General features: G+C 35.8%; 2 protein-coding genes across 3 annotated transcripts in view; both read right to left on the minus strand.

The window, feature by feature from the left end:
* Nucleotides 1–935, minus strand: part of rbm46 (RNA binding motif protein 46) — a 28,614-nt gene extending 27,679 nt beyond the window's left edge. Inside the window, 1 exon segment of the mRNA XM_038732577.1 lies at nt 829–935. Coding sequence (XP_038588505.1) covers nt 829–847 — 19 coding nt within the window. The 5' untranslated portion in view covers nt 848–935.
* A 2,156-nt stretch (nt 936–3,091) lies between these two features.
* On the minus strand, nt 3,092–24,748 carry LOC119911806 (lecithin retinol acyltransferase-like). Of its 2 annotated transcripts, XM_038730747.1 has the most exons (3): nt 24,183–24,748; nt 14,798–14,917; nt 3,092–3,247 (listed from the first exon to the last, which is right to left on the minus strand). In XM_038730747.1, exons 1-3 carry the CDS (start codon nt 24,633–24,635, stop codon nt 3,092–3,094), a joined length of 729 nt encoding a protein of 242 aa, XP_038586675.1. In that variant the 5' UTR covers nt 24,636–24,748. The 2 variants fall into 2 exon arrangements, with proteins under 2 accessions (XP_038586675.1, XP_038586674.1); XM_038730746.1 differs by lacking the exons at nt 3,092–3,247; nt 14,798–14,917 and adding an exon at nt 19,436–20,855 and having other exon boundaries at nt 24,063–24,748.
* Nucleotides 24,749–26,185: the final 1,437 nt, after the last annotated feature.

The raw sequence follows: 26,185 nt of genomic DNA on the forward strand, positions 1-26,185 counted from the left end.
CACCACTGTGTGTTGCTGACGGCTGTAGGTTAACTTTGATTTAGGATAAATGAAGACCTTCTGCATTATATGTCACACGATTACTATCACTGCAAGACCAAACCTGCCACAGTTAAATTTACTATAACCTGAAACCCTGCTTTGACATCACATTTCAGTTTAATTTATTAATATTAAGGCTTACTTTACCCAACACAGTCTCAGATCCACAGACAAACTATCATATGATTTAACGTTAAATCCACGTGCAATATATAAATCCCACATTGACACTCACTACTAATTTTATTTTTACTTGTGAAAAGCTTCCCAAAGAACATAATCTGAAAAGATAATGTTGTTAAAGCTAGCTAACGTCAGCTGGCTAACCTTAGCCTAATATAGATTTCTCTCTCTTTTTCTATGGATTTGGCCAACACTAACGGTGCAAAAGGACACATCCATTATCAAAACATAAATCCTGACGCTTGATCTACTTTAATAAGATTGTCAGAAATGACCAATAAGATAGTTTAACTAAAGTTACTCTTCAATGTGCTGTTTGGCTAACTTCATCTGTTACGTCCTGTGGACCGCTCAGAACCGTGAGAAAGCCCCGAGTCCCGACCAATAAGCAAGTATAAACATTATTTTAAAGTAATTAGCTTGCTAACCAATATGTGTAAACTGTATGAATTATGCCAAGTCGTAAACAACAGCATGAAGAAGCTAAAAGCTAGCTCAGCAGCCTTTATGCTAGCGGCTCTGTAACGTAACGGTAACTTTGGTTTCCCACGCAAAACTTCTTCCAACCGTTTTTAACTGAGCTACCCAAGAATAAACTCCTACCGGCTCCGACTGTCGACATTCCTCCTCACAGTGAAACGTTTTTCTTCCTAGAGGAGTTAAAACCTCAACCACTAACAGTAGATGTCAGGAACAGTAGATGTCAGGAACAGTAGATGTGTAACGTTAACGTGCTTCTACTATTAAAGTAACTTACCTGGAGCGTCTACTCAAATCAACTGGCCGATATTATGATTGACATGAAGGTCAGGCCCTCTGAGCCAATCAGCACGTTCATCTGGGGCACGGTGGGCGGGACAACATGTAGATACGTTCTTATTAAAAATGTATTAATTTATAAAATTATAATAAATGAAAGTGAATAAAATACATTAAAAAATTAAATTAAAGTTGATTTTTTAAAATTAGATTTCTACTGAATGCCAAAAGCTGCAGCACCAGCCTTCAATTTACTGTGTTTGTGTACTTGTATGTGTGCATAAAATGATTTAATCCACAGGCAATATGTTTGCTTTTATTTCTTCAATGAAGGCAAAAAATAAAAAAATAAAAAACAGTGAAAGAAATTTTCATTAGGGCAAATGTTTTCCCAGAGATTAAAAATGCATCAAGCATTTGTCATGGAAATGCACATGGGAAATTGTGTTCCTAATTTTAGTTCCCATGACACAATTTATAAATAAAATTTTGTTTATATAACCCAATATTACAAATGATAAGGACCTTTACAATGTGACCAGCATACAACACCCTCTATCTACCTACATAGTTTAATTTTGATTTAGGTTTTTAGTCACTTAAACACAGTTGCAATAAATTGACCATACAGTTGTGAAAGTGTTTAACACTAATTCACTATAATAAGAACATTAATTGTAATTGGCCTTCCTGACAATTCCTCAGTATTTTTTTTTTTTGCAGTATATAAATGGAAGTTGTTATAGTTTTGTAAGTGTTAAGTCCACACAGCAGTATAGAATAAAAACTGAGTTATGATTCAAGATGTATAAGCTAGTTAATATGTGCATGTTTCTTTTTGATGATTAAAAGTGCTTTACAAATAATTTTAAATATCACATATAACAATAGTTGCGCAGGATACTCCATTAACCAGAAAATACAACAAACTCAGGATTATCAACCAAAAATATTATATTTATTAGACTCAAGTCATCATTTTACATTTTTATCATTCTCGTGTGTACTTGACATTTCCAGATGCATCCCGAGTTTTATTCACTCTCCTGGTGTCATACAGTATGTTATCTACACTCACCGCCCACTTTATTAGGTACACATGTTCAATCGCTCGTTAACACAGATAGCTAATCAGCCAATCACATGGCAACAACTCAATGCATTTAGGCAGGTAGACGTGGTCAAGACAACTTGCTGAAGTTCAAACCGAGCATCAGAATGGGGAAGAAAGTGGATTTAAGTGACTTTGAATGTGGCACTGTCGTTGGTGCCAGACGGGCTGGTCTGAGTATTTCAGAAACTGCTGATCTGCTGGGATTTTAGCCCACAGCCATCTCTAGAGTTTACAGAGAATGGCCAGAAAAAGAGAAAACATCCAGTGACTCAAATAACCACTTGTTAAAACCAAGGTGCGCAGGATACCATCTCAAAACGCACAACACGTCAAACCGTGACGCAGATGGTCTATGCTGCTCCTGTCAGCTATGAACAGGAAAATGAGGCTATAATTCACACAGGCTCACCAAAACTGATGAGTTGCCTGGTGCTACATTCAGATGGTCACAATTTGGCCTAAACACATGAAAGCATGGATCCATCCTGCCTTTTATCAACGGTTCAGGCTGATGGTGGTGGTGTAATGGTGTTGGGGATATTTTCTTGGCACACTTTGGGCGCCTTAGTACCAATTGAGCATTGTTTAAACGCAACATCCCACAGTGTACCATCTTCTGATGGCTACTTCCAGCAGGATAAAGCACCATGTCACAAAGCTCAAATCATCTCAAACTGGTTTCTTGAACATGACAATGAGGTGACTGAACTCCAGTGGCCTCTGCAGTCACCAGACCTCAATCCAACAGAGCACCTTTGGGATGTGCAGGAACGGGAGATTCTCATCATGGATGTGCAGCCGACAAATCTGCAGCAACTGCGTGATGCTATCATGTTAATATGGACCAAAGTCTCTGAGAAATGTTTCCAACACCTTGTTGAAAGTATGTCACAAAGATTTAAGGCAGTTCTGAAGGTAAAAGGGGATCCAACCCGGCACTAGTGGCCAGTGAGTGTGTGTGTGTGTGTGTGTGTGTGTGTGTGTGTTTGTGTTTTACGAGGCCATCCAGATGAGGAAGGGCAGCTGGACGGCCAGCAGAACGGAGCAGGTGGTCACAGCTCCCAGGTAGAGGAGCAGGCACGCCGCCAGCACCGCCGACACCTTGGCAACACGCCGACTCAGCAACAGCTTCCTCACCGTCTTACAGAACTGATGAAGAGGAGGAGAAGAAGAAGAAGAAGAAGAGAGGGGGAGTGAGAAAAAAAAGTCAGGGGTTGCTGACACGAGAAAAAGAATTTGAAAAAGGTCGTCAAAATAGCGACCAATTAGATTTCTGTCAATCAACTAATAGTTTCAGCTGCTCTTGTAGAAACTGTTAGTTTGGTAACATCATATATATTTTGAAAGTAACTGAAGCTGTCAAATAAATGTGGTGAAGTAAAAAGTACAATATTTCCCTCTGAGGTGGAGTAGAAGTACATTCTTCTGCTGACATTTTATTTGAGAATTACAGAGCATTTGGACTTTTATTTATTGATAGTGTGTTGTGTTCAGTCTATATCTATACATTAGACATTTGGACACCTGTGTGTTTGTGTGTTTAACTGTAATACATGCATGACAACACTTTTCTGCAAACTGATTTCTCCTACACACAGACAAAGTGTTTTCATTAATCAGTGTGAAGCGGCTTTGTGTGCTTGTTCAAAGATGGTTGGTGCAAAAACTCTATTTAGTATAAAGAGTTTTGCAAGAGATGTATGGTGTTTTTGTTTATATGGTTTTGTGTGCAGAGTTTTGCAAAAGCAGCCCATAGATTCAAAAAATGTGCCTAAGCCATCAGAAAGAACTGTAACTCCATTACAGAGTTTACAGTTAAAAGCATAGAACCACTAGATGGAGTCAGTACACTGTCTTGCTGTAACGTTCAGAGTGAGCTTCAGTTCCTACATCAGTATTATCAGTAATCAACTTGAATTTTCTCTCAGGGATCAATAAAGGATCAGCTACACTGTTAATATCTTATTCTGCTGCTATCTGAACGACTCATGACTTCAATCACTGTAAATCTTCTGTTACTCTTGGAGAATCATTTATGAGATGCCTATTTCCTCTGCACTTATCAGTGGATTCTGTGTGTTCAACGTGTGTTGACGCTGCCTAAAATAGTGGTAAATAGTGTCGCTGTGCTGTTATACGATGCAAGCAGCAGTATAAAGATGGTCTGAAAGAAATTTCCCAACTCACACACCTAGAGACGCTCAGTGGTGGGAAGTAAGTACGCACAGAAACAACAGAGCGTTCATTGAGGTGACTGTTGCTGCAACAGGGAGGCTTAACCCGGTTACAATGGAGGCAGGTCTGATCTGGGATCAGCATTAATCTGCAGCAGCTACAGTACTACTGTGTATCTACAGTATATCACTCTGTGTATACATTATATTACTCTGAGTATATACATTATATTATTCTGTGTATATACAGTGTATTACTCTGTGTATATACATTTTATTACTCTGTGTATCTAGAGTATATCACTCTGTGTATACATTGTATTACTCTGTCTATATACATTATATCACTCTGTGTATATACAGTATATTACTCTGTGTATATACATTATATTACTCAGTGTATATACATTTTATTACTCTGTGTATCTAGAGTATATCACTCTGTGTATATACATTATATCACTCTGTGTATATACATTATAGTACTCTGTGTATATACATTATAGTATTCTGTGCATATTACTCTGTGTATATACAGTGTTTTACTCTGTGTATATACAGAATATTACTCTGTGTATATACATTATATTACTCTGTGTATATACATTATAGTACTCTGTGCATATTACTCTGTGTATATACAGTGTATTACTCTGTGTATATACAGTGTATTACTCTGTGTATATACAGAATATTACTCTGTGTATATACATTATATTACTCTGTGTATATACAGAATATTACTCTGTGTATATACATTATATTACTCTGTGTATATACAGTGTATTACTCTGTGTATATACATTATATTACTCTGTGTATATACATTATAGTACTCTGTGTATATACATTATAGTACTCTGTGCATATTACTCTGTGTATATACAGTGTATTACTCTGTGTATATACAGAATATTACTCTGTGTATATACATTATATTACTCTGTGTATATACAGAATATTACTCTGTGTATATACATTATATTACTCTGTGTATATACAGTGTATTACTCTGTGTATATACAGTGTTTTACTCTGTGTATATACAGAATATTACTCTGTGTATATACAGAATATTACTCTGTGTATATACATTATATTACTCGGTGTATATACAGAATATTACTCTGTGTATATACATTATATTACTCTGTGTATATACAGTGTATTACTCTGTGTATATACAGTGTTTTACTCTGTGTATATACATTATATTACTCTGTGTATATACAGAATATTACTCTGTGTATATACAGAATATTACTCTGTGTATATACATTATATTACTCCGTGTATATACATTATATTACTCTGTGTATATACATTATAGTACTCTGTGCATATTACTCTGTGTATATACAGTGTATTACTCTGTGTATATACAGAATATTACTCTGTGTATATACATTATATTACTCTGTGTATATACAGAATATTACTCTGTGTATATACATTATATTACTCTGTGTATATACATTATAGTACTCTGTGTATATACATTATAGTACTCTGTGCATATTACTCTGTGTATATACAGTGTATTACTCTGTGTATATACAGAATATTACTCTGTGTATATACATTATATTACTCTGTGTATACAGAATATTACTCTGTGTATATACATTATATTACTCTGTGTATATACAGTGTATTACTCTGTGTATATACAGTGTTTTACTCTGTGTATATACAGAATATTACTCTGTGTATATACAGAATATTACTCTGTGTATATACATTATATTACTCGGTGTATATACAGAATATTACTCTGTGTATATACATTATATTACTCTGTGTATATACAGTGTATTACTCTGTGTATACAGTGTTTTACTCTGTGTATATACAGAATATTACTCTGTGTATATACATTATATTACTCTGTGTATATACAGAATATTACTCTGTGTATATACATTATATTACTCTGTGTATATACATTATAGTACTCTGTGTATATACATTATAGTACTCTGTGCATATTACTCTGTGTATATACAGTGTATTACTCTGTGTATATACAGTGTTTTACTCTGTGTATATACATTATATTACTCTGTGTATATACAGTGTTTTACTCTGTGTATATACATTATATTACTCGGTGTATATACAGAATATTACTCTGTGTATATACATTATATTACTCTGTGTATATACAGTGTATTACTCTGTGTATATACAGTGTTTTACTCTGTGTATATACATTATATTACTCTGTGTATATACAGAATATTACTCTGTGTATATACAGAATATTACTCTGTGTATATACATTATTTACTCCGTGTATATACATTATATTACTCTGTGTATATACATTATAGTACTCTGTGCATATTACTCTGTGTATATACAGTGTATTACTCTGTGTATATACAGTGTATTACTCTGTGTATATACAGAATATTACTCTGTGTATATACATTATATTACTCTGTGTATATACAGAATATTACTCTGTGTATATACATTATATTACTCTGTGTATACAGTGTATTACTCTGTGTATATACATTATATTACTCTGTGTATATACATTATAGTACTCTGTGTATATACATTATAGTACTCTGTGCATATTACTCTGTGTATATACAGTGTATTACTCTGTGTATATACAGAATATTACTCTGTGTATATACATTATTACTCTGTGTATATACAGAATATTACTCTGTGTATATACATTATATTACTCTGTGTATATACAGTGTATTACTCTGTGTATATACAGTGTTTTACTCTGTGTATATACAGAATATTACTCTGTGTATATACAGAATATTACTCTGTGTATATACATTATATTACTCGGTGTATATACAGAATATTACTCTGTGTATATACATTATATTACTCTGTGTATATACAGTGTATTACTCTGTGTATATACAGTGTTTTACTCTGTGTATATACAGAATATTACTCTGTGTATATACATTATATTACTCTGTGTATATACATTATAGTACTCTGTGTATATACATTATAGTACTCTGTGCATATTACTCTGTGTATATACAGTGTATTACTCTGTGTATATACAGTGTTTTACTCTGTGTATATACATTATATTACTCTGTGTATATACAGTGTTTTACTCTGTGTATATACAGAATATTACTCTGTGTATATACATTATATTACTCTGTGTATATACAGAATATTACTCTGTGTATATACATTATATTACTCTGTGTATATACAGTGTATTACTCTGTGTATATACAGTGTTTTACTCTGTGTATATACATTATATTACTCTGTGTATATACAGAATATTACTCTGTGTATACAGAATATTACTCTGTGTATATACATTATATTACTCGGTGTATACAGAATATTACTCGGTGTATACAGAATATTACTCTGTGTATATACATTATATTACTCGGTGTATATACATTATATTACTCGGTGTATATACATTATATTACTCGGTGTATATACAGAATATTACTCGGTGTATATACAGTGTTTTACTCTGTGTATATACAGAATATTACTCTGTGTATATACAGAATATTACTCTGTGTATATACATTATATTACTCGGTGTATATACATTATATTACTCGGTGTATATACATTATATTACTCGGTGTATATACAGAATATTACTCGATGTATATACAGAATATTACTCGGTGTATATACAGAATATTACTCGGTGTATATACATTATATTACTCGGTGTATATACAGAATATTACTCGGTGTATATACATTATATTACTCGGTGTATGTACAGAATATTACTCGGTGTATATACAGTGTATTACTCTGTGTATACAGAATATTACTCTGTGTATATACATTATATTACTCTGTGTATATACAGAATATTACTCTGTGTATACATTATATTACTCTGTGTATATACAGTGTATTACTCTGTGTATATACAGTGTTTTACTCTGTGTATATACAGAATATTACTCTGTGTATATACAGAATATTACTCTGTGTATATACATTATATTACTCGGTGTATATACAGAATATTACTCTGTGTATATACATTATATTACTCTGTGTATATACAGTGTATTACTCTGTGTATATACAGTGTTTTACTCTGTGTATATACAGAATATTACTCTGTGTATATACATTATATTACTCTGTGTATATACAGAATATTACTCTGTGTATATACATTATATTACTCTGTGTATATACATTATAGTACTCTGTGTATATACATTATAGTACTCTGTGCATATTACTCTGTGTATATACAGTGTATTACTCTGTGTATATACAGTGTTTTACTCTGTGTATACATTATATTACTCTGTGTATATACAGTGTTTTACTCTGTGTATATACAGAATATTACTCTGTGTATATACATTATATTACTCGGTGTATATACAGAATATTACTCTGTGTATATACATTATATTACTCTGTGTATATACAGTGTATTACTCTGTGTATATACAGTGTTTTACTCTGTGTATATACATTATATTACTCTGTGTATATACAGAATATTACTCTGTGTATATACAGAATATTACTCTGTGTATATACATTATATTACTCCGTGTATATACATTATATTACTCTGTGTATATACATTATAGTACTCTGTGCATATTACTCTGTGTATATACAGTGTATTACTCTGTGTATATACAGTGTATTACTCTGTGTATATACAGAATATTACTCTGTGTATATACAGTGTATTACTCTGTGTATATACATTATATTACTCTGTGTATATACATTATAGTACTCTGTGTATATACATTATAGTACTCTGTGCATATTACTCTGTGTATATACAGTGTATTACTCTGTGTATATACAGAATATTACTCTGTGTATATACATTATATTACTCTGTGTATATACAGAATATTACTCTGTGTATATACATTATATTACTCTGTGTATATACAGTGTATTACTCTGTGTATATACATTTTATTACTCTGTGTATATACAGAATATTACTCTGTGTATACAGAATATTACTCTGTGTATATACATTATATTACTCGGTGTATATACAGAATATTACTCTGTGTATATACATTATATTACTCTGTGTATATACAGTGTATTACTCTGTGTATATACAGTGTTTTACTCTGTGTATATACATTATATTACTCTGTGTATATACAGAATATTACTCTGTGTATATACAGAATATTACTCTGTGTATATACATTATATTACTCGGTGTATATACAGAATATTACTCGGTGTATATACAGAATATTACTCTGTGTATATACATTATATACTCGGTGTATATACATTATATTACTCGGTGTATATACAGAATATTACTCGGTGTATATACAGTGTTTTACTCTGTGTATATACAGAATATTACTCTGTGTATATACAGAATATTACTCTGTGTATACATTATATTACTCGGTGTATATACATTATATTACTCGGTGTATATACATTATATTACTCGGTGTATATACAGAATATTACTCGATGTATATACAGAATATTACTCGGTGTATATACAGAATATTACTCGGTGTATATACATTATATTACTCTGTGTATATACATTATAGTACTCTGTGTATATACATTATAGTACTCTGTGCATATTACTCTGTGTATATACAGTGTATTACTCTGTGTATATACAGTGTTTTACTCTGTGTATATACATTATATTACTCGGTGTATATACATTATATTACTCGGTGTATATACAGAATATTACTCGGTGTATATACAGAATATTACTCTGTGTATATACATTATATTACTCGGTGTATATACATTATATTACTCGGTGTATATACATTATATTACTCGGTGTATATACAGATATTACTCGGTGTATATACAGTGTTTTACTCTGTGTATATACAGAATATTACTCTGTGTATATACAGAATATTACTCTGTGTATACATTATATTACTCGGTGTATATACATTATATTACTCGGTGTATATACATTATATTACTCGGTGTATATACAGAATATTACTCGATGTATATACAGAATATTACTCGGTGTATATACAGAATATTACTCGGTGTATATACATTATATTACTCGGTGTATATACAGAATATTACTCGGTGTATATACATTATATTACTCGGTGTATGTACAGAATATTACTCGGTGTTATACAGTGTATTACTCTGTGTATATACAGAATATTACTCTGTGTATATACATATATTATTCTGTGTATATACAGAATATTACTCTGTGTATACATTATATTACTCTGTGTATATACAGTGTATTACTCTGTGTATATACAGTGTTTTACTCTGTGTATACAGAATATTACTCTGTGTATATACAGAATATTACTCTGTGTATATACATTATATTACTCGGTGTATATACAGAATATTACTCTGTGTATATACATTATATTACTCTGTGTATATACAGTGTATTACTCTGTGTATATACAGTGTTTTACTCTGTGTATATACAGAATATTACTCTGTGTATATACATTATATTACTCTGTGTATATACAGAATATTACTCTGTGTATATACATTATTTACTCTGTGTATATACATTATAGTACTCTGTGTATATACATTATAGTACTCTGTGCATATTACTCTGTGTATATACAGTGTATTACTCTGTGTATATACAGTGTTTTACTCTGTGTATATACATTATATTACTCTGTGTATATACAGTGTTTTACTCTGTGTATATACAGAATATTACTCTGTGTATATACATTATATTACTCGGTATATACAGAATATTACTCTGTGTATATACATTATATTACTCTGTGTATATACAGTGTATTACTCTGTGTATATACAGTGTTTTACTCTGTGTATATACATTATATTACTCTGTGTATATACAGAATATTACTCTGTGTATATACAGAATATTACTCTGTGTATATACATTATATTACTCCGTGTATATACATTATATTACTCTGTGTATATACATTATAGTACTCTGTGCATATTACTCTGTGTATATACAGTGTATTACTCTGTGTATATACAGTGTATTACTCTGTGTATATACAGAATATTACTCTGTGTATATACAGTGTATTACTCTGTGTATATACATTATATTACTCTGTGTATATACATTATAGTACTCTGTGTATATACATTATAGTACTCTGTGCATATTACTCTGTGTATATACAGTGTATTACTCTGTGTATATACAGAATATTACTCTGTGTATATACATTATATTACTCTGTGTATATACAGAATATTACTCTGTGTATATACATTATATTACTCTGTGTATATACAGTGTATTACTCTGTGTATATACTTTTATTACTCTGTGTATATACAGAATATTACTCTGTGTATATACAGAATATTACTCTGTGTATATACATTATATTACTCGGTGTATATACAGAATATTACTCTGTGTATACATTATATTACTCTGTGTATATACAGTGTATTACTCTGTGTATATACAGTGTTTTACTCTGTGTATATACATTATTACTCTGTGTATATACAGAATATTACTCTGTGTATATACAGAATATTACTCTGTGTATACATTATATTACTCGGTGTATATACAGAATATTACTCGGTGTATATACAGAATATTACTCTGTGTATACATTATATACTCGGTGTATATACATTATATTACTCGGTGTATACAGAATATTACTCGGTGTATATACAGTGTTTTACTCTGTGTATATACAGAATATTACTCTGTGTATATACAGAATATTACTCTGTGTATATACATTATATTACTCGGTGTATATACATTATATTACTCGGTGTATATACATTATATTACTCGGTGTATATACAGAATATTACTCGATGTATATACAGAATATTACTCGGTGTATATACAGAATATTACTCGGTGTATATACATTATATTACTCTGTGTATATACATTATAGTACTCTGTGTATATACATTATAGTACTCTGTGCATATTACTCTGTGTATATACAGTGTATTACTCTGTGTATATACAGTGTTTACTCTGTGTATATACATTATATTACTCGGTGTATATACATTATATTACTCGGTGTATATACAGAATATTACTCTGTGTATATACATTATATTACTCTGTGTATATACAGAATATTACTCTGTGTATATACATTATATTACTCTGTGTATATACAGTGTATTACTCTGTGTATATACAGTGTTTACTCTGTGTATATACATTATATTACTCTGTGTATATACAGAATATTACTCTGTGTATATACAGAATATTACTCTGTGTATATACATTATATTACTCGGTGTATACAGAATATTACTCGGTGTATATACAGAATATTACTCTGTGTATACATTATATTACTCGGTGTATATCATTATTTACTCGGTGTATATACATTATATTACTCGGTGTATATACAGATATTACTCGGTGTATATACAGTGTTTTACTCTGTGTATATACAGAATATTACTCTGTGTATATCAGAATATTACTCTGTGTATATACATTATATTACTCGGTGTATATACATTATATTACTCGGTGTATATACATTATATTACTCGGTGTATATACAGAATATTACTCGATGTATATACAGAATATTACTCGGTGTATATACAGAATATTACTCGGTGTATATACATTATTACTCGGTGTATATACAGAATATTACTCGGTTGTATACATTATATTACTCGGTGTATGTACAGAATATTACTCGGTGTATATACAGAATATTACTCTGTGTATATACATTATATTACTCTGTGTATATACAGAATATTACTCTGTGTATATACATTATATTACTCTGTGTATATACAGTGTATTACTCTGTGTATATACAGTGTTTTACTCTGTGTATATACAGAATATTACTCGGTGTATATACAGAATATTACTCTGTATATACATTATATTACTCTGTGTATATACAGTGTATTACTCTGTGTATATACAGTGTTTTACTCTGTGTATATACAGAATATTACTCTGTGTATATACATTATATTACTCTGTGTATATACAGAATATTACTCTGTGTATATACATTATATTACTCTGTGTATATACATTATAGTACTCGTGTATATACATTATAGTACTCTGTGCATATTACTCTGTGTATATACAGTGTATTACTCTGTGTATATACAGTGTTTTACTCTGTGTATATACATTATATTACTCTGTGTATATACAGTGTTTTACTCTGTGTATATACAGAATATTACTCTGTGTATATACATTATATACTCGGTGTATATACAGAATATTACTCTGTGTATATACATTATATTACTCTGTGTATATACAGTGTATTACTCTGTATATACAGTGTTTTACTCTGTGTATATACATTATATTACTCTGTGTATATACAGAATATTACTCTGTGTATATACAGAATATTACTCTGTGTATATACATTATATTACTCCGTGTATATACATTATATTACTCTGTGTATATACATTATAGTACTCTGTGCATATTACTCTGTGTATATACAGTGTATTACTCTGTGTATATACAGTGTATTACTCTGTGTATATACAGAATATTACTCTGTGTATATACAGTGTATTACTCTGTGTATATACATTATATTACTCTGTGTATATACATTATAGTACTCTGTGTATATACATTATAGTACTCTGTGCATATTACTCTGTGTATATACAGTGTATTACTCTGTGTATATACAGAATATACTCTGTGTATATACATATATTACTCTGTGTATATACAGAATATTACTCTGTGTATATACATTATATTACTCTGTGTATATACAGTGTATTACTCTGTGTATACATTTTATTACTCTGTGTATATACAGAATATTACTCTGTGTATATACAGAATATTACTCTGTGTATATACATTATATTACTCGGTGTATATACAGAATATTACTCTGTGTATATACATTATATTACTCTGTGTATATACAGTGTATTACTCTGTGTATATACAGTGTTTTACTCTGTGTATATACATTATACTCTGTGTATATACAGAATATTACTCTGTGTATATACAGAATATTACTCTGTGTATATACATTATATTACTCGGTGTATATACAGAATATTACTCGGTGTATATACAGAATATTACTCTGTGTATATACATTATATTACTCGGTGTATACATTATATTACTCGGTGTATATACAGAATATTACTCGGTGTATATACAGTGTTTTACTCTGTATATACAGAATATTACTCTGTGTATATACAGAATATTACTCTGTGTATATACATTATATTACTCGGTGTATATACATTATATTACTCGGTGTATATACATTATATTACTCGGTGTATATACAGAATATTACTCGGTGTATATACAGAATATTACTCGGTGTATATACAGAATATTACTCGGTGTATATACATTATATTACTCGGTGTATATACAGAATATTACTCGGTGTATATACATTATTACTCGGTGTATGTACAGAATATTACTCGGTGTATATACAGTGTATTACTGTTTGTTGTGCAGTGTCACCTGAAACGTCTGGAAGCTCATGGCGGTGCCATAGCGACAGTACATGACGAAGTGTTCACAGTTGTACCACAGCAGGCTGTAGGGCACGTGGCCCTGCAGCTTCTCCGCCCGCCTGGCCACCTCATCCCCTGCAGCGCCGCTCGGCTGCACACCTGGACGCAGGAGAGGACAGTTAGTTAGCTGCTGTTACTGCCGTACTACCGCTACTCCTACTCCATCACTACTGCAGCACCACTGCTACTCTACATCTATACATCAAACTACCAAAGGCTGTAAATCATCTCCAACTTGAGCAGCTACAGCAATGACTTGCACAATAATACACTGGTATTAATGAAATCTAAAAGGATCATTCTGCAATATGACTTTTTAAAAGTCTTACAAGTATTTTTTGTTAGTACTTCAGTACTTTTACTTAAGTACAGTAAGAGTTGCCATGCAGGTCTTTACCTCTAGTGAACATTATTGTTTTTCTAATTTTACTTCACTTTTACTTTTACTTGACTACACATATTTACTGGAGTAACAGCAGCAACAGCAAAGCACCACCTGCACCTGGTTTGAGCATCTCTAAGGGAAAACCTCCATCACCTTGTCCATGGTGTTGACGAGTATCTGTGATCCGTAGGCGAAGTCCTCCACTGAGTCCACCCTCACACTGCCACACTGAGGAGAACACACATTTATACTTGATGTATTGATGCTTGGTACCTGCGGCCATAGACCAGAGGTTCCGCTACTTTACTGGATTTTGAAAACTTTCTACTTTTCTTCTATTCATTTAAGATGGAGGAGGTAAATATTGTTCTATTTGTTCCACTAGATTTCTGTTTCAGCTGGAGTTCATGTTCCTCCCTGCTTCTTCGCTTCTTTTAGTTCTTCCCTGGGAGTCAGTCTTCCTTCCTTCCCTCTGTCCTCTCAGCTCTTACTTATTTCTTTCCCACTTTCCTTCCCCTTGTTCTGCAGATGATCTGAAGCCACAAAATCCCCCCAACTAACTTGGGATAACTCAAGGCCCTCTTAGCTGTAAACCACATCTCACTGTCTCCTTCAGCAGATGGAGTTTGTTCGGTTGTCACAGAAGATTTACTGTAAAGATTAGTAACTCTTCAGCACAGTGAGTTCATTTACTTTTGATTCTTTCTGCTGCTACATTAAAGGATCTGCGTTCTTCTTCCACCACTTTCGACACCGTTTGTGTTGCACAAAAGAAATGTCTGTATAAATGCATTTGTCTCACCAGCCTAACAAAGCACAGTGGAGCTGCTGCACTGAACACTCTCACATCCCCACAAACTCAGCTGGTGCCGTTTCGGCTAAATAGCTGTAAACACCTTCTGAAGATCTCGACCCAAAGAAAATGTCAAACTGGAACTGCTAAGATAAGATCATGCCTCACAGAGCAGATCCTGGGATGAGCAGACGGGATGTTTTGGTACCTTGGCCAGTACCCAGGAGGAGCCTGCTGTTGGTGACCATCTGTTTGATTTGAGTCTGGTCACTGGAGACGACGGGCATGATGTCGGGGATGAAATGAGCTACTCTGGGGAGAAGGAAAGGAAAGGAATCAAGAGGAAGAGGAAGAAGAGGGATGAGGAGAAACAGAAAGAAAGGCAGGCAGCGATTTGGATCAGCATGACTCAAATTTGAGCTCAAAATACATTTAAATGTCCTTTCTGAGGATGACTTGTGGGTAGTAATAACATCAGCATCACTGAAGCTTCAGACTCACCTGCCTCCCCCCAGGTAAATCCCAAAGTGTGTGAACAGAGTCCTGGGAACCTCCAGCAGGTCTCCCCTCTGGAGCTTCAGCTCGCACTTCCTGTCTGTCCTCCCCACTGTCTCTCCATCTGCCTCCTCTTCTTCCGCCGGCCTCTTCTTGTCCTTCACATCGTGTCTCTGCGTGGAGATGAAGAGCAGAGCGAGCAGCTGCAGGGGAAACATGGCGAGAGAAGGAAAGCGAAGCCGTCACCGGGTGGTTTTTATTCTCTGGCTGGGAGGGATTAGTTAATGCTGCCACGGCTGGTCCGGGATCAGAGCTGTGTAGCTTTAGTCCGCACCAGCTGAAGGTCTTGATAGAAAAGCAACAGTTTTAGCAGAGAGTTAGCAACAAATATAGTGAACGAGCAGCATTTCTCAAAGTGAATATTGTTTAAAACACACCTGCTCAGGATAATGACGTCATGGCAGAGGTGGAGGTGAATTCCTGCACAATTAGTGAAAAAGCAGCATTACAGTGCAAATACTTTCTATCACAAGTAGAAGTCCTGCTTTTAAGTAAAAATTTAAAAAGTACCGACATTAAAATATACTTTAAAGCAGGCTGCCAAAGAAAAAGTACTCATAATGCAGAATGGCTCATTTCTGAATTACATATTTTATATTATTGGATATAATTAGTGATGCATTTATGTCTTCATCACTTTGGTGTTGCAGCTGGTAAAAGTGAAGCTAATTTACTTTTTATTTAATTACTGGGTGGCTTAATCAATAACACAGTACATCATAACTTACATGTTGATAATATTTAGTCTTAATAATCTAAAGTAACTGAAGTTATCAAATACACATAGTGGAGTAAAATAGTTTGATGTTTTTCCTCTAGAATGTAATGCAGTTTAAGTAAGTACAAGCAGCTCAAATGAAGTGCATCTTGCAGAGTGGTGAAAGTAGGACTGCAAGGTAAAGGTACTTTATTGTCACGTACACATTCACAAGCAGCCAGAGCTCAGGGAGGCAGCTAAGACTTTCTCAGAGTTTTGCTGAATCGCGTAAAGCTCTGAACAATAGAGAGCTGAGGATTATTACAATTAAGCAACTTCACTGTGACCATTTCTCAATTAAGTTCACACTGTGTTTCTCAACAGCAGCACAGAGAGGGAAAAGGATTATGAGACGGATAAGGACAAGGTGAACACAGCATTTCAGACTTTTATAGCCTACGTATTGCGGAGTATAAAGTACACTCACTACTTCAGTATGAAAGTCCTTTTTTTTTGTTCCTCCACTGCATTTGTTTTCATATTAATCTGCTGAAGGAGGAGAGTTTCTCTGAGCTCACCTTCCTGCAGGGTTTATGACATCACAACTAGTTTGGAGCCAATCACATTCCAGTATCAAACTCACACATGTGAGGTCGAGACTTGAAGCCTCCAGGTCCCAAACACAGAGAGTGGACTGTGACCAGCTGTTAAACGTTTTTTCACCAGGGAGGAACCACTTTCTTTTGCAGAAAAAAAAACATTTGAGACTGAATTATAATTCAAAGCAGTGTTTCTGTGTGTCCTAAAACATACTCGAGACATGACCTCTGACCTCTGGGTGTCCAAAGACAGAAAATTCTAAAGAAGTTTAAATCAAAAAGAGAATTTAGTGGGTTTTTTGTTTCTGATTTCACAAGATGTTTCTGTGCCAGGTCACTGCTCTGCACTGTGAATGTACTCTGTGCAGGACACGGCTTGCTGTTCATGCTGTTGTAATTCCTAGAGTCTGCCAGTAGAGGGAGATGAAGGTCACAGATGTACAGGAGGACTGTACTAAATATTTCCATGAGTAAGACCCTTTCAACTGTCCTGAAATGTGACTTTACATCTAAGAAACTTCAACAAGAGATTATTGTGGAGCACAAAATATAATTTAAAATATATTATAATTATATTTAATAAATTTTATGAAGTAATTTTTACAGATATGTAATTCGCTTTACAAAATAACCTCCAGTGAACACGTAATTCTAAATTAATTATCTTTACATGGAAAATATATGGAATAAAAATGTGAAATTTCACAATACTACTTATCCTTAATTATCCTGGGGGGGGGGGGGGGGGGGGGGTGTTCAATCTTTTGCATGTTTAAATCTCTAAAGAAGCATTGTTGTTAGTTTGATGTACTTTCTGCACAATCTGCTACAAAACAATGACTAAAACTGTGCTTGCTGCACAATGTTCTGAACAAGAGCTATATAAACACAAATTAATGTTTATTAATATTTTGGAACAGTCTCCTTGGTATTTTACTGCCCTTTACAGCACAACGTGGCCCTGAGGCAACACTACACTCCCTCGGTGGAGGAGTGACCATTTTAATAATTGATACATTATCAGACTTAATCCCTCAAATAAATAGGATGAAACTGTCACTTTATGAAAAACCATCATGTGTGCATCAGTAGAGGGTTATAATCCGTGTGTATTATTAGGCTATAACCAATAAGATGTTGCTGAAAAAGAATTAAAATTTCACTTATTTATTGCTTTATTATTTATCAAATAATTAAAATAAACTGTAAATATCAGAGTTCTTTTAGGATTCTTCTGTTTGTAACCTTTTCAATTTCTAAAGAAACCTACTGATTTTAATGCCAAATGCTGCATTTAATTAAAATTGTCAAACTGAAGGTCCAGTTCAGACAAATAAATGGTTTGATTTACCAGAAAATTACTGAGAGGACCAAACAAAAGTTGAATTTCAATACAAAGACCAAAATTTAGCGTTAGCTGTTGCTCCTCTTCACTGATGACGACTTATATTATTGCCTCAATTTAAACTTCTCAGAGTCACAGAATTCAACAAGTCCTTCGTAATTCCACTTCCTTTATTTACATATAAAACAGAGTATAAAGTGTTACAGAGTCATAAAAATAAATTCTGTACAAAAGTTTGTGACTGTTAGAGAACAATCAGGTTGTGAAAGGATATCTACAGATATTTACAGAAGAGCTTCACAGTGCAGATGGGCTATACAGAGATATTCTGGATGTGTCCCGTGTGCTTTAGTACCGTCAAGATGGCCGCCACAGAGTCAGAGTTTCTCAGTGTAAATATGTTAAAAGGTGTAGGGTGTTCATTCTAGACCTTGGAAACAGTAGTTTTTCCAGGGCTTTCAAGGACGCGGGATGCAGTTAAAAGCTCTGGAAAAAGCTGGTGAGTCAACCTTAGTTTCGGGCTCCTTGAAGAGCCAAGAAAAGTTTAAAATTTTCTCCAAATAAACTACAAAAAAAAAGCAGGTTTTCTTTCCTTTTAAGGAAGTCGTTTAAGAGTTGATTTTTTTTTAGAAATAAGAGGCTTTCGCAGGACTGCAATGTGAACTGCTGGGTAAATAAAAGTTCATTAATTTATTTGTCAGAGACCTGAAACGTCTCATTCATATATACTCTGGTTCAAAAACAAGATGTTCTCAGTATTTCTGCAAGTAAATATAGAATAACACCAGACTTTGCTCTCCCAGTACCGCCGCCTGTTTGTCTAACAGAAGCTTTAAATGACATAAACTGGCCTGATTGGACAGATTGGACAGCCAATCAGGACTGTGATGCTTTTACCTGTGTCTTTATTAAAAGACAGCTCACATTATGTGAAAGTGAAATACTATAACGAATCCATCTGAAGCAACACTTTTAAACTGGTCACTCCGACTCTGCGGTTTCCAGACGTGTCATGTGATGTTGGTGAAATGATTACGAGTGACAAGCCGCCATACTGGAAGACGACAAAGGTTATTTCCTAAAATGACTCCTTCAAAACAAAACCTGCAGCTTATTACATGATCTTTGGTCTCTTTAACACCGTATTTTAAAGTTTAAAAAACACCTTTCACTGTTTTAAAGTTGTTTCTAAGTGCTCACCACCTTGTGGGTGGGACTAGGTGATTTTTTGTCTTTTCTGCCATTTTAATGTATTTCTTTTTATTGGTTCAGTCCTGGTTGCTAATGTCGCTCACCCTAACTACGCTGATCTTCTTCTGTTCGTTCTAAACTACAACAAGAGTGTTTAGGTTCAGTCACTATTGCGATATTAACAATAAAATGTAGTGCGATAACTACTTCCTGTCTTTCGATCTTCCAACATGGCGGCCCAGCCTGAATTGAGCCAGCGGTGAGTCTCAAACGCTGACGCCGAGCTTCTAGCTGCACATCCATAGCGTGAAGGGGATGAGGAGGGTGGGCAGGGCGGTGCAGGAGGATATACCCAAACACACCATGGACAGGAGTCCCAGCAGCGCCGTCAGGACAATGTTACGCTGGTCCTGGATCAGCGACTTCAGCCACTCACAGAACTGCAAGAGGAGAAACATTTAAATTGTTAATTTGAAAGAAAAACAGATTAGATTTTTGATTGTAATTTCGCTTGATAAACAACTTAAACAATTATACAAATCATCAATATTGATGGGCTACCTCTCATCCAGCTTTAGGTACACCTCGTTTTCAAAGGTAGGAGCTCTAATGCTTAACCTTTAAGCTAACACAAACAAGAAGTACTTAAAGTGCTGAAATGAGCCACTACACTCCGCTGATGAAGACCATGTGATATGGTCGAATGCTCCGGGGGGGAAGGACCGCTTACTTATGCAGATTTCTCTTTGTGCTTTTCCAAACATTCCCTTCTCTCACTGAGCTAACTTCTTGTAAAAGCATCAAGAATATAATTGACCTGTTCTTTATTTTACTTTGGGCCCCCCTGAGGCCCCTGTAAGAGCTCACGTTGCCCCCCCCCCCCGCCCCCAACCTTTTTTAATGAACCTGTAAGAAGCAGACTTGGCTCCTGGACTGCAGGCAGGTCAAATGTTTAGGTTAGCAGTTACAGGAAGTGAAACTCGATGAGGGGAAGCTCTCTCTGCAGCAGGAGGGTGAGCCACAGAGTCTGAGTGGACAAACGGGCCACACGCCCCCCTCACATCCCCCACGTTCCTACACTCAGAAAGACGTCCGCACACTAAGTTAGAGTCAAACGCCCAACTGTGGTTCTTTCTTGCCGATGGTCTGTCTTAAAATGTAATTTTATCACAGGTACAAATATATAATCTGCATTACTGTACTTGAAATAAACTAGTTCATGAAGTCTGGCCAACTTTAAATTAGTTGAACTGTGACCCTGAGTTGTGCTGACTCCTGCAAGAACAACTGAAGGCTGCTGAGATAAAAGATGGATGACAAATTAGCAAAATGTATTTTTAGGAAAATGTTCGACTTTGCTTTTTTTGTGCAATTGCCGTTCAATATATTACATTCTGGGATTATCTCTCCATACAATTAGTGGTAGTCCGCCAATGCTTTGCTGGGTTCAAATGACCTACAGACGAATGAGGGTTTGACAGGAAACTATGTGTAATCCAGTGTTACTGTTTGTAATTTGATATCAGCCTCACTTTTTCCTCTCCTGCAGCTGTATCAGAGCTGGGTTGAGTTTTCTGCTAACGCTAACACAACACTTCCTTCTGCTGCTGCTGCTTCACATTAAAGGTACTGGATGAACATGGCTTGGCTTTGATTGTGAAGCAGCCACAGGACACACAATGCTTTTACTTGTTGCTGAGCATCTACAAAACAAGACGGCAACGGCAATTTAGATGACATTGTTGTCAGCTATTTACAGAATCGCCAAAGAGTCTTTGAACCACCTGGATGAGGAAAAAAACTGTCTGCTGAGTGATAAAAAAAAAACATTTAATACCATTTCCCAAGCTGTGCGTCTGCTTAAAAACCAAGACAAAGATGGCAGCCCACCGGCTACCAAAGTCTTAACTTGGGAAACGGGTCAAAGGTCTTTTTTTATTATTCAGTGGACGGATTATTTTTTCATCCAGATGGTTAAAAGTCTTTGAAGAGTCTGGAAACCCCCTTTTAAACAGCCTTCTGGCTTTTTCAAACATCACCGGTTAATTATCTTCTAGAGAAACTGATGGTTACGTCTGAATGTATGCTGACAGATGAGAGACACAAACCGGGGCTCAGTGCCCTCCTTCATCATCATCAGTCGGGATTGACTCTGACTTGCTGCTGCGGTTTTGGTTCCTGGCAGGGGGCTCCGGTCTGAATGCAGCTCTTGTTCTCTCTCTGGACTTTTCCGAGGAGAGGCCCAGATTTTCCTCTTGTTTAAAAACAGTCTCACAGGCTGAAACACTCCCAGCTTCAAGCTGAGTACAGAATTTGACCCTCCTTTTAAATTGTAATCTTTTACACCTGAGCAATAAGACGGTGGAAGAAGTAAACAGATCATTTACTCAAGTCAAAGAATCATCACAACTATGTAAAAATTACTCCATAAGTACATTAGTATTATCAGCTAAATGTAGCCTACTTAAAGTATTCCCTCTGACATTATTACATTGTTAATACTGATGCATCAACGTTAGGGCTCACTCTAACATTCACTGTTAAGTAAAGAACTGATCTTTACTCAAATCTGTATTTTGCAAGCCCATCATATGGTTTTATACACAATCTTAATCTGAAAAGTTAGTAGTAATAATATCTTTCAGGTAACTGTAGTACAGTACAAAGTACTGATAAGTAGTGGATAAGAAGTATAAAGCAGCAGAAAATGGAGATAATCGAGTAAAGTAAATCTTAGTTCAACACCAAATCTGCTTGTAGAACATCTGTAATAGTTTTTTTTATTTTAGGTTTCTGTAAAACAGATATCTTAAGACATGGGACACTTTTATAAAAGCAGCAATCAGATCTGTGGTTTCCTGCATGGGGTCATGCGCAGGCTATGATCCATTTTAATTTCTCTACTTCCACAAACGGTTCGCTATTCTCCCCCAAACCTCCCCCACAGGAAAGCACTCCCTTTCAGACCTGATGCAGAAAATAGACACACCTTCACAGATCTCGACAGCAGCCCGCGAACAGACTACAATTACAGCCTAATCCAGAACAGACCGGTCTTTCTGCAGTTTCCGAGGCTGCACGATCCGACACACTGCAGCAGGCCACCCTTTGTTAAAGCTCAAGGGTGCGTAAAAACGCACGTGTTGGGGTCGCTTCACTAAACCAGAATAAAAAGTTCTGCACCTTCAGATACACCGAGATGAGTTTAAATTATTGTGTGTAATAAATGTGATTATAGCAGGTGGGAAACACAAAGGCAACTTGCAGGAAGTTTAGATGCAAAGTAAATGAATGTTCCACTAATGCAAATTTATATTTAACGTCTTCAGATTGAATATATGCTGCTTCTTGGTTTAGATTATGTCTCCATTATGACGTTTAAACCGCGCAAGAACAGCTAAAGATTTGCTGTTATGAAGAAACGCCATCTGTCTGCGGCGCTCTGCACCACAACAAACTGCTGTCACTCTGCGTGGCTAGTGTGAAAATGCTGAAAGTGCATCAGTGTGAAAAGTAGAAACCAGGAAGAACCTTAGATCGATTTAACTTACGCGCGCAAGACCTACATCAAAGCATCCGCCTGCAGCCCTGCGCGTAAAAACTGTTAAAGCACGCGTAAAAAGCGCCACCCGGTGCCGGATTCTCACCTTGTCGGTCTGCAGGCTCTGCGCCGTGCCGTAGCGGCAGAAGGTGACGAAGTGCTCGCAGTTGTTCCACAGCAGGCTGTAGGACACGGCGCCGACCAGCCGCTCCGCCCGCCGGGCCACCTCCTCTCCGGACAGCGGACTCCGGCCCACTGCCCGGTCCATGGCGTTGAGCAGGATCCCGGATCCGTACGCGAAGTCCTCCACCGAGTCCACCCGGATGCTGGCGCGCTTAGCGAGCACCCCGAGCACGAGCCGCTTGTTGGTCACCATCTCCTGGATCTGCCGGCTGTCGGCGGTCACCACTGGCAGGATGTCCGGGATGAGGTGCGCCACCCGGTTGTCGCCCAGGTAGATGCCGAAGTGGATGAAGAGAGTCCGCGGGACCTCCAGCAGGTCTCCCCGCTGGAACTTCTGAGGAGCTCCGGCGGGCTGCGCAGGAGGTTCATCCCGGTCACAGCGCCTGGTGAGCGGCGGGTCTCCGCACTCTTTGCCCGGAGGAGGCAGAAGGCTGGAAAGCTTGATGTGGGCGAGGAGGAAGAGCTTCTGCAGGAGGAAGGTGAGCGTGTCCAGCATGACTACAAAACACCAGAGGAGAGAAAACTACAGAGGAAGAAGAAGACGGAGATCTGTCTCTGTTTGATTTCTGTTTTTGGGTCCCTCCTCTGGCCTCTGGTTCCCTGTGTGCCCCCTCTCTACGGTCTGAAGAATTTTCCTCCTCCAGGGATATTTGGAGACTGGAGGGAGGAGGACCGCGTGACGTCATGACCACAGAGACAGACTGGAGAGAGAGGGGGAGAGAGAGAGAGAGAGAGAGAGAGCGTAAAAGTGAAAGGAACAGAAAAGGGAGGAAAATAAACACACTGACATCGAGATTTACTAAAGAGTTGCTTGCCGAGGTTCAAACAAACCTGACTTTGTTTTATCAGAAAAAGGTTACCTTTGCTGTAACCACCACAGCTGTGTTAGCAATAAATAAAACAGATATGGACGATACAGTTATTCACTAAAACGGCAATGTTAGGCTATATAAATGTTATATTTAAAGCACATTTCATTCAAATGAGTAAAAACAGTTCAAAAGCATACAGCAACAAGAAGCATGTACAAACAAAAGGGTCTCTAGCTGTGCTGACTTGAGTTTTATCCCAGCAACAGATCTTCTGTTCAACAAAATCCAGGTCACTGCAGTAAATTTAAATGAGTTTGTGACCGCAGCTCACTCTGCAGTCAACAGGAAACTGGACACACTGAACCACCTGGACGTCGCTCATTGCAGCCAACTGCCTCGACGCGCTGGGTTACGGAGGTGAAAGAAGGCAGTCAGGGAAGTTTGTTTTATGTGGGAGTTAAAGGACTTATTCTGCAGGATACTGAAAAGGAGGAAAATAGATGATAAAGCAGGGTAGGCTTTAGGGCGGGGATGTCACAAGAACCGATACACCAGTACCAAGTCCATACCAAAATTCTGAAAACATGGTGATACTGGTTTTGCTAGGTACAGGTGGTACCGGAGATCCAACATGTGGAAATAGCGACCAGTACAGCTGCAGCGACAGCTCTGCCTCCAGTCATCAAATAGAGAAGAGTATGCAAACCGGGGAAGTTAGTTAATGACTTTCACCTGTGAACTCCCTCCCTGATCGTTTGCCTGTGCATTTAAACCCTCAGTTCAGTTCTTGTCGTCAAATGTTGAGTGTTCCTGCCTGTTCTTTATTTCATGGATTTATTCCTGGCGTTTGGATTATTTCTCAGCCCTGTTCTGGATAATTACTCTGTCTGTTTGGAGATGCCTTTGTTTGTACTTTTTACCTGCTGTGTTCCTGAGTAAGCCTGTTTAAAGTTGCTAAATAAATCTTTGGTTTGAACCGCATCCTTCTTGTCATCATCTGCATTTGAGTCCACACTTCAGTTTACTGCTTATTTCACTCTACTAACCACAACAGAGATTCCTCAAAGTGGAGCAGGAGGACAGGGGTGGTGCCATCTAAATCTTTAGATAATGTGTCTCTGAGGTGTTTGGCCCCCCAGTACAATAGCTTCAGTTTAAGAGAAGAAAATTGCAGGGCATCCAGGTTTTATATTTACATACATTTAGCTGACACTTTTTATCCAAAGCGACTTAC

The sequence above is a fragment of the Micropterus salmoides genome, unplaced genomic scaffold (genome assembly GCF_014851395.1).
Source record: "Micropterus salmoides isolate LMB-PRFRI ecotype aquatic unplaced genomic scaffold, ASM1485139v1 Ms_hic_scaffold_2, whole genome shotgun sequence".
Classification (NCBI taxonomy): domain Eukaryota; kingdom Metazoa; phylum Chordata; class Actinopteri; order Centrarchiformes; family Centrarchidae; genus Micropterus; species Micropterus salmoides.

What these genes read in the sequence shown, in the direction of transcription:
- LOC119911806 (XM_038730747.1), bottom strand. Translation starts at nt 24,635, where the DNA reads ATGCTGGACACGCTCACCTTCCTCCTGCAGAAGCTCTTCCTCCTCGCC. An exon ending in GTCCGCTGTCCGGAGAGGAG is followed by an intron (nt 14,918 to 24,182) that starts GTGGCCCGGCGG and finishes GCAGGGGATGAG; the next exon opens with GTGGCCAGGCGGGCGGAGAA. An exon ending in TGAGCTTCCAGACGTTTCAG is followed by an intron (nt 3,248 to 14,797) that starts GTGACACTGCAC and finishes CCTCTTCATCAG; the next exon opens with TTCTGTAAGACGGTGAGGAA.